Genomic DNA, 14,097 nt, shown 5'->3' on the forward strand with positions numbered 1-14,097 from the left:
GTCACAGAATTAGGGCATGTTTTTTAAACTTTATATTCTCAGATATACGAGCATGTATCGAAAATTGTTCAAAAAAATTACACGGTGAAAATTCGCAGTGCAGAAGGGTAAATACCTTTATTTTAGGCATAGTCTACTTGTAAGGAAAATATTTAATTAAAATTTATAAAGTAATTAGATAACGCTCAGAGTACAAAGTACCATTTTCATGTTCATAGTTTTTAGAAGTAAAAAAATTTTATATATCTTTGTAATATATGTAATTTTAATTTGTAATATATAAATTTGTATCTCGAGTCGATTTATCCCAAGTGGATATTTACGAGTACTACGTATAATTTGTAATATTGTTGTGCCGATTTTGATATTTAAGACATTTGTTTTAACAGTTTTGCTTCTTAATTCCTCTATATACTGTAATTAGAGTATTTATTATTATAGTAATATCATAGTAAGTAATAGTGTTATCATAATAAAAATGTAAAAGTGTAATATTATTATTAATAATAAAAATGTGAATACAAAATGCTCAGGTTAACTCTATATAGAGGTTAAGCGAGAATCCCTAGAAAATGCAGCAATTTTCAAGTGACGACACAAAATTTACACTAATGAAGTACTTACCCAAGGGAAATACAGTAAGTATGCAAATAACAAAAATATTGACATTCATATTAGAACTTTATTTTTTACTTTTTGAAATAGCCAAAACGCAGATACAGGTATTTAAATCTATGTGTCTTTTATTATAGATTATAGAGAGTAAGTACGTATAGCTTGCACATTACATGTGGCAATGGAAATAATAGGACAACAAACAATTTACAAATAATTTGTTTACAAACTCACTTGCAAAACTATGTTACGTATTTGCGCTGAAGTTTGGTAAGCATTCGCGATGCACAGTTATTAAAAGTAATTTTTGCCCGTGAATTCGTATGTGTGGATTTTGGTATTTTTTAATTAACCTTCTGAAATTTTTAAAATTCCTTTCCTTTTGTTCTCCTATGTAATATAAAAATACAATTTGCAACATTTCAAGATTCTAGATTCAGCGATTTCGGCTGTGCGTTGGTATATGTGTCAGTCAATCAGTATCGTCTTTTATACATTTTATTTATTTATTTATTTATACTTTTGCACACATTAGAAAATGTCTGCAGGGCGGACTTAATATCTGATTTTTGGCATTTTCTACTAGTTAACATATGTATATGTAGATTTGTTATAATTAAAGATTGTGTCAGACGAAACTAATTATTATGATTTAAAAACTGTACTTCTGAACAGATTTTGATAATAATTCTATCGAACTTATCTGTAAGTTAAATATCCTTTTAGATAAATAATAAAATTCTAAATCAGCTTACAAATGATGGAGTTAGGAGGTAAAAAATATAAAAAAAAATACAACCGAATTAAGAACCTCCTTTATTTTGAGTTGGTTGAAAATTTTACTTAAGTAATATGTTTCATTTAGTGAAATTAATATTTTAAATAATTAATTATATTTCCTCACAATAGTTTTTTTCTTTTAAGTACATTAATCATATATATGGATATAATATAATGTGTATCTTATTCGCTATTTATACTCATGATACTTTTTCTTGATGAAGTTCTAGAAAATGGTGGTTTGAAAACCATGACCCATAAGTTTCTTGTAGACGGATCGCAAATGACAAAATAAATAAATAATACGAAACCTTGCACAGTAGCAGTTAGACAAAAAAGATATGACCATAAGAAATTCCCTGTAAAAGAAATTATACCAAAAATCCACGTGAGTCCTAATAGAAAGAATAAAAATATTGACAATCTTAATTGGGCAAATACTAAACTTCGATCTGTTGTTCTCATATCAGAACTTTGAGAAATAGATTTTATAACCAAAAGAAATAAAATTATATTAATAACGAGAATAATACTAATAGGTATTATGACCGAGGCTATAAAGTAAAATTCCTTAGGATAACATATAGGACGGTTTATTGAAGGATCAGGTATGTAGTTCTCGTGATTAACCCATAAAATTGAAACTACTGGAACAATTGGAGTACCCCATCCTATAATCATAAATTTAATCATAAACCTGGATGGCCTACTTACTCCGAGGACTCGGACATAGCGAATAAACTGTAAAGTTGCTGTGATCAACATCCACACAAAGTTTGCTAGAATTGAATAATGTAACAATGCTCCTAAAGTTATACAAACGATTTTCATATCGTTATTTAAAATGAACTTGCCTTCACTTTCTACAAAGATTTTTTGATTTAGATTGAAAACTAACATTAGTATTAAAGGTAGTGCAATAGAAGTGGACAATTGAATAAGAACTTTGGTACCCGCTTTTTTCCTCCAAACGTCGAATACTAACGCTGTTATCCATATACCAATAATACCTAACAAAGAAAGAAAACTTCCAGTTAGAGTTATTATGTTCAAAACTTTTGTATGATCAACCTCATTTTTATCATTGGAATAAACATCTTGTATGTTAATTAATTGACCAAAATGTGTTAAATGATAACATTCACAAACGCCCAAATTGCCGACAGTTTTAATCAAGTAACATCCTCGGTTTGACCAATGACCCGGAATACTATTAATTTTATGGCTTTCAAAATCCCAATAACCACAAAATCTTGAAAAATTTGTAATGTTTATTTGATTAAATATTAAGGGCACAGAATATTCCAAGTTTGAGATAAAGTTGGGTACCGATATTTCTATAATACGACTGATGACAGTGGACTTATTTGCATTAAGCTCCTGAAACATAGCATCATTATGATATATACTTATTACTATATGAAAATTGTCTAAATCTGTTGAATTGGTTATATTACTATTACATTTCAAATTGTTTAAAATATTTTCTGGTAACCATGATGCTATTTCCAAATTTTCGATTGAGAATACGTGGTCAAGGGTTGTATTTTTATACAGTGGATATACAATCATGTCGGTAAACTTATCTGAATGTCCAGATCTCACTAATGCAATGCCAGTTATATTATTATATTTTGGGTAAGATATTTGAATAACAAATTGAGGTTTAATCGCTATCTGATAACCACGGTGTTCCGAAGAACGATCATGCTTGTTTGAACTAACATTTGTTTGAACGAGAATGTCAATTATATTATTAACGGAATCTAGTATTACATTAGTTGAATTTAGTGTTTGTGCTAAATGCAAGTATCCAATGTCTAGGTCCATAACCCGGTCCATAACCCAGGCTATATTTTCAATATCTCCCATTTCGATTGAATTTTGGTTTTCATGCGCAATATTTAAAATATGTTTTAAAGACATTGCCAAGTAATATATATCAGCTGGAATTATTATATCAGTGTCATCGAGCACAAAATTTAGCCCGTCAATTAGAAATCTCGAGGTTGCATTCTCTGAAACTTGTCCTTTTGCAAAATTGTAAAGAAAGGTCGTTTTTTCAGAAGGTTCGTAATTTTTATCACACGTGCCTTCAACTTGGCCCCAAACACTACCATGAAGATAGGAGCCATAGCATCGTCTTTTTACAGGTAAACCATTAGTTTGAAGACAGAATTGTTTTGGTGCAGTTATGTGACCAACTGGTGTTAATTCCCAGTCCAATACTATGAAATCTATTGACGTGGTTGGCAAACAGTATAAAGAACTAGATAAACTAACAAAAGTAATATTATGTTTAGGAAGTTCGTTTTCACATAAAGTCTTTAGAAAAATATAAGTATCTTGTAGATTTTTTCCATTGTCTGCAGAACTATCATTCACAGTAACATGCAAGTGCATCACTAATTTCACTTCATTCAAATCAGGTTCGGAAACATCCATCAGTAATATTTTTTCTGTTTCAAAAATTGTTGTAACATTTTCAGTTGCTTTCAATATATCTGACAAAGTAGTATTTTCATTTGCATAAAAACAAATTTTAATAGTCAGTGAAAATACATGTATTTGATTTCCTCTAGGATTTACAATAATTTTTTCCGTAGTTATCAACGAAAAATTTTGTGTGTGGCCTTCACACCAATATTGGGCAGGCATGTCGGTGACAAGATCAATAACATATACAGATTTTTCTACATTAACAGATTCGGAATAATCTGATTTCTGTAAATCAACATCAATTATGGGATATTCGTCCACACTGATTACTTTAACAAATCCTTTTGCATCTGAAAAGCACTGAATGCCTATGTCATCATTTTCATCTTTCCATAAACCTGACGGAAAATATACAGTTAAATAAATCTTTCGATCATTATTATTGTATTCGATTTCAAACTCTGTATTCATTCCTTTATAAATTATTTCTTTTTCGCAAGCCATACAAGATAACATGGCTTCTGAACTCATTAAACTTAGAGTACCTTGTTTGTTTATTACACTTTCAAAAGGTTTTACGCTAGTTTCAAAAATGCTTGTTCCATTGTTGTAAGAATAATTTATTGTATATTCATTAGATCCAAACCAACACCAACTATTTCTGCTAAGTTCACTCTGTTCTGCTATTTTCATGAAAATGAACTTTTGTAGTTCGCCATTTTCGGCGCGTCCCATGGGTTTGTTACATTGTGTCTTAAGAAAATCAGACAATGTAAAACCGGTTCCATTTTCAGTCTTTTCGATTCCAAAACACATTCCGTCATTTGGCATAAATCTAAAAGCGTGATATCCATCAGGGCATTTTGCTGGGTAATGCAAATCGTTTATATAGAAACATAAACTAGGATATTCTTTATTGCATTTTTCTGTACTGATAAGTTTTCTTTCAATGTCTAATAATAAACAATTATTATTTATTTGTGGTCTTATAGGTACATTGCTACTGAAGTTAACGGAATGTCCCCAGTAAGATCCTGGTATATACCATACGATCGGGTGAAAAGATTTCACTCGTTGTGCCGGTAACCAGAAACGTTTAGAAGTGTGCATTGCATGTAAAGATTGTAACAAAAATTCAAATTGCTCTGCATCTAAATCTGTAATAAGTGACGCACCACCGCTCTTGAAGCAAGGATAGTTCCATGTGGAAGGTTCATGTATTTTATAACAGTTCTCGTTATCGGTTTGTGAAAATTTATGCAATCCCGGTGGGCATGCTGACTCATCAAAATATTCGACGACCTTTGAACATGTTTGTAATTTTTCAATAGGCGGTATCCAATTTGTTTCGGTGCAATTTCTTGTTACTAATTCTTCGTTATAATAACAAAGTGGATTTGATTGTACATTAGTTGCGGGTGGAGTTTGGTGCCATATTACACTTACGCTATTATTATTTGAAATTTCTTCCAAACAATCCTGTAATCCAATACAAACATTACTTAGTTTATTTAAAAGAATTATTTTATATGGAAGAAATGATAATATAACTTAAAATACTGTTAAACAAGATAAACAACTACTTCAATTATAATAAAATTAATATTAAAGTAAATCCTATCAATTGCAAAAAGAATTATTAAAGCCATTTCAGAATTGATTAAATATCATATAATATTTATATAAAAAAAACTGTACTATTTACATTATTATACGATATCTTTAGATCATTATTGTCATATTATATATTATATTCATTCATTTAAGATTATAATCGATTTTATATTATAAAAGTAATTTTATAAAATATATAGAGATATATTGCCTATGTTAGTATTGGAAATTTGTATTCAAATATAAAGTATGCTTGGGTAAAAGTACATTATTTAAAAACTATAAATACGTATATTTATAAATATTATTTATTTACCTGTTTGCTAACATGTAAATACGTGCCGAGAAGACAGATTTGTAAAAGTAACGTACACATGCCGTTTCACTAGATTACATTCTATATCACAAACTTGTTCGGAATTTAGTGGGCTTCGCGCTCGACTGTGATTTAGAGGGTCCGATGTACCTAGGCTTGTAATGTTAGCATTGGTACATTATGATGTTCCTAAGTGATATAAACATGGTGTTGCAAAAATATAAAATATTATTATATTTCAGTAATATTATTTTATAATAGATGCCCACTTGGAACTAGTTAATTTTACGGAAGAGAATGGAAATATATCATATAATTTTTTTTTCTTATAGTATAAAATCAAGAAAGTTACCCAAAAGCTTTCGACGTTTTTTAAGGTTTATTAGCACTGTAGATAAAGGTAGATATAATTTTAGCCATCTGTTCATGTGATTGAGATAATTAACGTAATTATTAATTTTTATAATTTAGCTTTTGATAATAATAATAATAATAATAATTTCTTAAGTCAGATCACAATCAATTTCGAATTAGTACAAGACTTAGATATCTATGTCAGTAAAAGACAATATTTAAATCAATTATCGCTGTTCACCCCCAGCTGCATTGGACTCGTAATGTTCCATAGTGTTCCAGTGCTTCAGGAGTGGGCAGTTTGGCTTCTTTGCTATTACTTTTAGGATGCTGTTGGCGCTTCTATACTACAAGGAGGCAGTTCTCCTTCTCAGTATGACGAGAAAACCATCTGTACGTGCATACGCAAACATGCCTGATGAACTACAGAAATAGCCTTTATCTATTTAGTAAGTATATGAAAAATTCATGATAATTATTTTAAAAAATAACAATAAAAATAATTTTTATATTTAGGTATTATAGAGAGGATTAATTTAAAATTTAATTACCACTTCAAGCGATGACTTGAAGAATTATTTCGATCTCATTTGTGGCATACTGTATTGTTATTGTTATACAATATTGTTTTATAAATTATTGCATAAATATTTATCTATCTTGAAAAATGTTTTTCTTTAATATTTATAAAGCGTTTCTGTTTGTTGATTACTGACTACAATATCATTACTTATTGCATTGAATAAAATTTAAACGTCTTTGAGGAAGCGTTCATTAACGTTGAAATGGACTAAAGTAGTGATGAAATATGGTGAAATTAATTACTTATATTAGTATTCTTTGTTGTACATCGAGTAAATGTTATTTTATATTTTGTCATATATGTAAAATATAAGATATACAAACACTTTTAAAAAACTCTGTGTTTACAGTTACTTCCACTTTTTGTTGGCAATACTTCACATCTTTACAACATTTAACATTACAAAATTCTGTTCCAGATCCTGGTGAGTGTTGATTGTTTATGTACCTATTTACTAGCATTTACCCGCGACTTCGTCCGCGTGACGGATATGTGTTTACAGACCAGGATAAAAAGTAGACTGTATCCTTCTCTATCCTGTATAGTACATGTGTACCAAATTTCATAATGATTGGTTAAGCCGTCTAGTAGCAATAAGGTGACAAAAAAATAAAGTCACTTTTATTTATTTTTTTATTATATTTTTTCTTTCTGATTATATTCTACTAAAACAAAAGGTGTGAAATTATTGATTAATATATGATTTAGTAAAATACGTGATATCATAAATAATTCCATAATCTTTGATTGTTTTGTTGCTTAATTTCTATTCGATACATTTAAAGAAAAAAATTGTTTTTGTTAAAAATAAATAATGTTATTTTTTGTACAATACATATAAATGGTATTACAATTAAATTAATCTTTAATATTTTTTTTTTAAATTTGCTGTCAATTTATTATGCGTATTTGTACAGGCCATTTTCACGTCAATAAAACATTAATCTCAGATCATTTATTAAGGGTTTACTACTGACGTCAAAGATTATGAGTGGTACCAGAGGTATTTTATCCACGACTCAAATAGTATAGTTTGGGATCTAAACAGAGACGTAGTATATGTACTCACAGGGTTCAGATTGAAAGCATGTGGTTAACAGCTGAACCTATCTTGAGTCGATTATTTTTATTTACTACCTGAATCTCATGGTTTCATTTAATTCCATTCCATAGTTTTTGCGTGAAAGAGTAACAAACATTCATTATTACATACTAACAAAGCGTGTTTATCAAGTATTAGATTTTTTGTCGTACTCTGTTTTTTTTTAATTGATGATAAAGGAATGGTTACCCCACCTGCGCTAACGGTATACACTGGCGGGGCATCAGTGAGAGGTGATAGGTGAGAATGAAAAGGCACATCAATTAGCCCATCGTGATAAATACACCAGGAATGCAGCTCGATGGTTTCCAGGAAGACCACGTTGGAGGTTGACCTTATGGGACATATTGACTGGACTAGCAATGGGACTGATAGTCCGCATTACTAACAATCCCTTCCCCCCGTTGTACTCTGGTTATATACTACATTTGCTACAGCAACGCTTACTATTATTTCAGAGTATATACACAGCGAATATTTCTTTGGAAACTGTAAAAGGAAGAATGTGATATTGTACACTCATGTTCACTTGGATCATATGGATGTGCTTGGAAAGATTATAATAAGGGTTCGTAAATGAAGTTATTACCAAAATTCCTACCTCTACCTAAAAGTAAAAGCGTGAACTTATCATTATTTATTACTATATAAATATATGCACGGAACAGATACTTCGTGAGTTTTGCCTTTATCATCATAAAATATAAAAATCCTATGTTATTATGATCGTTCACATTAAATATATTAAATGTGTATTGTTTGCTTTAAATTGAGAGATAGGGTAGTTTTTGTCTCTCTAAATGACTCCCAATATTTTTATTATAACTCGATAAATAGCCGGGTTAGCAAGTCAGAATAAAGAAGGAAAAATGTTATTGACAAGTTATACTTAGTGTTGCAATTGATATTTTATAACCATAACCATATCGGTCACGCCTGTTTCCCATTAGGGTAGGCAGAAACAACGGAACGCCAAATGCTTTGATTGAAACAAACCTCTCGCTTCTTCCACATTCATCAATTAATCTTTTCATACAAGCTCGTCAGTTACGGGTACTTTTAATTTGGCCGTTCTTCAGTACGTCGTTTATTTGGTCAACATACGTCCGTCTAGGGCAGCTCCCACCGTCATCTCTATTCATTCTTGTTCGATAAATCTCTTTCGTAATTCTTCTTTCTTTCTTCTTATTAAAGTGTTATTAACTATTAATACTTAGTGCACAACCATAATACAGAAGGTGATTAATTCTCAGCATAATGTAAGAACATTTTATTCTACTAAGAAGTGCACTTATTTTTGTTTAAAATGTGCTCTTTTCTTTAATTTGTTTTAATCTTTGCCTAAATGGTCGCGTACAACGCGGTTTCAGAGATGTTTTCTGCCACAAACACTCAGGTTATGGAATGAGCTCCCTGCCGAGGTTTTCACAAGAGACTACAGCATGGGATTCTTCAAAAGGGGGGTAAAGAGGTTTCTTCAGGGTCGGCAACGCGCGCATAATGCCTCTGGTATTGTAGGCGTTCATAGGCTACGGTAACCGCTTACCATCAGGTGGGCCGTTTGCTTGTTTGCCACCTCAGTGGTATAAAAAAAAATCTTTATAAGCGATGCTGCAGTAATTTTTAGGACTTTTCTTTTATTCAAAATCAACTGGTTCAATTCACGGTTATATATTTTAATCTAATGACAGCGTTTAGTGGTTTTAGTTTCTAATATTTTTTTTTAGCGATAAATATTATGTAAATACTTAAGACATGTTTCTTTTTTTTATAATGTACTAATGCAATTGTTTTTCACCACAGGGTTGGATAGATATAATAAGAATACCCATATGTATAATACTAAGAGCGACATCATACGAGACTGACATGTTCCGCAGTACGGCCTACAATTTTCAGATGTGTGTACCGCGCATAACATATTGCCATTCAAAGAGACGATTTAAATATCATTACTATGAATGGTATTTGCCGTACAATATGGTTGGTGGTATGAATTGGGATTTATATTTTTACGGGTCACCGTCAAAAGAATGGCAGTAACTGGAATTTTTAATTTATTATCATGTATCAAAATGAATAAGTTTAATTTTTTTTTAAATCTTATCATGATTATTTTTTTTATACCCAAGAGAATTAAATATTGGCTGGATTATAAGAAACAATTTCTCGATTTACGAATGCAGCTTTGTAATGCATACAAGTTGTATAAAATAATACCTATGTATATTTATACAAAGAATAGCTTATATAAGTGTAGTAACTTAATAATTTAAGTATTGATTTTTCTGTTAAGCTTTATTAAAATTATTTGGATATGGTATTTCTTTCATTTATTATTTAAAAATAAAATCAGTTTTAACGATTATCTTTTAAGTTATTAATATTAGTGTAAGTTTTCGTAATCATTTTGTAACAAAAAATAAATAAAATAAAATAAAAAAAATGAAAATCACAAACAAAAAACATCCTGTCAATGAGGATGCATGTAATCAGAGTATGTTACCATCGATGTTATTATCCACACATGGAAACACTCTTGATAACGGTTATAACCACATTCATTGATTTTACCATACGAACTACTTGTTAAACAATGGATGAAATCCCTTATCTCGTGGCAAAGAACCAATTTACTATGGCTTTTAACAAAGTCAATATTACGTGCGATGAAGTGTTTGTTATTTCGATGTATCTATTCTATGTTTATTCATAACTTCCATATCGCTGTTATAGATTTTTTTATACTATTGCGAAAGACAAACAGTCGAAATTACAATTAATTATTGTAATTTGTATACATAATACCATGGAGTACACAGACTATAAGAATACATACTGTGGTATCCTGTGATACTTTTTTATGTCAACTTCGAATGGAAAACAAGCTGACCACCAGGCTGATGGTAATTGATAATTGTCGCTTATATACATGAGTACCACAGATATCTTAAAATATTATGTGATGCCCATGGTAGATACTACTCATTTTCTGACACGCCTGAGGATTATCCTTAAGTATGTCGAACATGAGGGGTTCGTACCCTATAATTTCACTGCCATATTCTACCCTTCAAACTAAAACACAGCTATGCAAGGAGTAGCATAACTATACCATCTTTATCTAAAAAAGCTCGACGTTGTAGTTTCATTTTGGACCAGGGCCCTTTTACGCCAGGGACCCGTGGCATTTTGCCCGTTCTGCTTTCCTATTATTACGTCACTGCATGCAAATCCACCAGCTTCAAGATAGAAATACTTATAGGACAGAAGTACTTATGTAGATGAATTTTATACAATTTCTTCTTCTGGTAAAATACTCTTGGTTGCGTTGCCATTTTATAAAATTAAGTTATGCCTATCGATTTGGGGTCTGGACATCTATAAATACATCTACAAAATAGTTTACAACAGAAATTAAATATATATCACATATCTTACTATTTGACGAAATTTCGCCGCTGTTATGGTAGTCAAGTGGATCACCAATAAACTTATGACCATTCAACCTCTGACATTCTTTTTTTCTCTGTTCATTCCATTGTTTCTGCCTACCCTAATGGGAGACAGGCGTGACAGATATGTATGTATGTCAACCCCTGACAAAGGCGTTTGTAATAAAGAGCTCACAAATACGTATATTATACATATTACTAGCTTTTTGCATGATACTTATTACTCATGCATTTCAAAAGTAGAAGAACTAATGCATCTATTTAATTCCACTTCGGCGTGTGAAGACAAAACATACACCAGATTTTAAATTTGACTTTCAGGAACATTGTGAAAATGTCATCGAATTTAGTGCAGTAGTTTTAGTGTGATGCCGGAACACAAACAGAAGAAAGATAACTAAATTAAAAAAAAAATGTATTGGCCTCTATTGCTTTTATTAAGACTTCTCATATAATTTTTTCTTAAACATTCCATGTACGATAGTAAAATAAGACTTTATTAACTACGACTTATGTTTGAATATATTTTCCTGTATACTTGTTCATATGATATTGTACCTCTATATACATATAATACGTACCGCTATATGTGTGTATTAATACAAATAAAATTTATAACAATCTCAAATATATAATCACAATGAAAAATTATCTATTTAATTATTATTTCGGGTCGAAACTTTATAAAACACTAGCTGATGCCCGCGACTTCGTCCGCGTGGTATTTGTTATTCCTGTTTAGTATGTACGATGCATGTACCTACCTATTTATTATGTCTGGGAATACTGGACCAAAATTAACAAATGACGCGTTGTTCTCACTCTTTGCCCTAGGTCAAAATGACTTTACCTAAGTAGGTTGTGTATTAAGCTGTATAACTTACTATACTATAGTTTTTTAACTATACCACGGGAACTCTTTAATTTTCCGTGATTAAAAGTATCTAAAATAACATGCAAAATTACATTTAAATCGATTCAATAGATTTTAGACTAGCCCGTAAAAATACACAAACAGAGAAATAAAAAAATTGAAAAAATCTCTATGTTATTTCACTTCTAACATCCCGTTCTAACGTTTTTTTTCTATTTAGAGATATTCGACCTCTACAGTTTTATTATATATAGATAAGACCACCGGTACCTATCTTATTTAATGCAAATAAATTTTATATAATTATTTTTTGTTTGATTCTAAGTAGTAAGTGTTTTCTCTCTTCTTAAAATTAGTGCCACTGAAAATCAATTACATATTATTATTTTTTCAATGGAATTTCGCGGCTCACTTTTGGCCACAACAGAATATCAGTATTTTGCTCTTTTTAGAGCAAAGCAATAATCTAAAGAACAGATGTTGTGGCCGTTTTGAAAAATGGTATAGTGGCACACGCACGATTAGATATTAAAAAAAAAATTGTTATTATTTATATACATTTCGTTTCATTTTTTTTTTTTATTTTTTGTACATGTATCTTTTTTTATCTTTTTTCAGTATGCATTTGTGTCTATTGCTGTTTGTGACATGACATGGTACATAGCTGATTGACACCGTTTTCGTGCTTTTCTTCTTCTTTTCTTCATTGTTAAGTATCGTTTTGTAATTAATAAGTATTAAATAAATACTTTTTTCTTTCTTGCTTTTGACTGTATATATAATATATCGTGCATAAATTATGTAAAATTACGAACAATCGTGTTCGAGTTCTTTCTCGAAATATTTGTTGTAGTTTATTTGCGTCTTACTACGTCTAATTTGATTCCCTTTCATCCGGAAAAGATTGATAACCGATAATTACTAATCACAACCGCTACAATATAGCGCTTGAACAATTTATCTAATTGCACTCTTTACGTCGGTGTAACTTCACATACCGCCATGTTGGATTTGAGTGCTTGAATGAAAATTATTTATTTATTTATTTATTTATTTAGTTATATAATTATTGGAGAAAAAAAACTAAAATATGAGAGAAATATATTAAAATAATTAATTCGTTGTAATTAAAATCATATTACGTAAGTTATTGTGTAAATATTTTGCCCAGTAATATTTATTTGTTATTGTAATTTTTGGATTTCATCACTGTTTTTTAAGATGATTAAATTCTAATTATATTGAAATATTTTAATCACATATAAACCATACTGATTTTTTTTTGACATTTTGTTTATTTTTTATGCAACTTAAAAATTACAGACAAGCTTATGCCTAAATCGATGGAAAGTCATGAACACATGATTTTTTTATGCAAGTTATATTATAGTAACAAGCAAGTTGAAAGCCCACCTGATGGAAAGTGGTAACCGTCGCCTATAGACATGAACAGAACCATGGACATAATAAAGTATACTGTTTCGCCCTATTTAGAATATACCCCTACAGCATTACCCATTGCAAATAAATTTTATATAATGAGGACTCAGGTGTTATTCTCTCTGTACCCTGTAAATTTTTTCACGCCATAAACACAGTATTTTGCTCTTTTTAGGGCAAAGAAACACAGCCATGCAAACAAGAAAAAAAACTGTTATTAATTTTTCTCTGTGCATTTGTGTCTGTTGCTGTTTGGTAGAAACACGATAGGGGCAAGATGCGTTTGCATGGGCAAACGATTTTTATACAAAGTCTTCCTCTGGTACTTTATATAGATTAAATTTCTGGCTTTCATTTAAAGGTGAACTAAACACAAACAAAGAGCACACAACTAAAACTCAAAAACTGTTTATGATGAACTGTCTATATTACGATCCATGAATGTTTTTAGTGAAATTGATGAAGCCAAGGAAGAAAGAAAATTTATTGGTTTAGCTTGATTTTAATCTATTTCTTTATTCTAAG

The 14,097-nt window shown here is 30.3% G+C and overlaps 2 protein-coding genes across 2 annotated transcripts; one reads left to right on the top strand and one right to left on the bottom strand.

Annotated features, from left to right (window-relative positions):
• Positions 1–683: 683 nt before the first annotated feature.
• On the bottom strand, positions 684–5,892 carry LOC113518543 (uncharacterized). Its single transcript, XM_026903522.3, has 2 exons — positions 5,765–5,892; positions 684–5,313 (listed from the first exon to the last, which is right to left on the bottom strand). The coding sequence occupies exons 1-2, from the start codon at positions 5,822–5,824 to the stop codon at positions 1,579–1,581; spliced, it is 3,795 nt and encodes a 1,264-aa protein (XP_026759323.1). The 5' UTR covers positions 5,825–5,892; the 3' UTR covers positions 684–1,578.
• Positions 3,462–9,929, top strand: LOC113518544 (uncharacterized). The gene is made up of 5 exons (XM_052903110.1): positions 3,462–3,548; positions 6,445–6,567; positions 7,051–7,125; positions 8,262–8,371; positions 9,607–9,929. Exons 2-5 carry the CDS (start codon positions 6,537–6,539, stop codon positions 9,844–9,846), a joined length of 456 nt encoding a protein of 151 aa, XP_052759070.1. The 5' UTR covers positions 3,462–3,548; positions 6,445–6,536; the 3' UTR covers positions 9,847–9,929.
• The last annotated feature ends 4,168 nt before the right edge of the window (positions 9,930–14,097 follow it).

Source organism: Galleria mellonella, unplaced genomic scaffold, assembly GCF_026898425.1.
Source record: "Galleria mellonella isolate WM207_F2 unplaced genomic scaffold, CSIRO_AGI_GalMel_v1 utg132, whole genome shotgun sequence".
Taxonomy (NCBI): domain Eukaryota; kingdom Metazoa; phylum Arthropoda; class Insecta; order Lepidoptera; family Pyralidae; genus Galleria; species Galleria mellonella.

Excerpts from the sequence above, each read along its gene's own strand:
- LOC113518543 (XM_026903522.3), bottom strand. The coding sequence starts at position 5,824 with ATGTGTACGTTACTTTTACAAATCTGTCTTCTCGGCACGTATTTACAT. Across the intron at positions 5,314-5,764 it reads ATTTACATGTTAGCAAACAG|GATTGTTTGGAAGAAATTTC; the intron begins GTAAATAAATAA and ends ATTGGATTACAG.
- LOC113518544 (XM_052903110.1), top strand. The coding sequence starts at position 6,537 with ATGAACTACAGAAATAGCCTTTATCTATTTA. Across the intron at positions 7,126-8,261 it reads AAATTCTGTTCCAGATCCTG|AGTATATACACAGCGAATAT; the intron begins GTGAGTGTTGAT and ends CTATTATTTCAG. Across the intron at positions 8,372-9,606 it reads TTGGAAAGATTATAATAAGG|GGTTGGATAGATATAATAAG; the intron begins GTTCGTAAATGA and ends TTTTCACCACAG.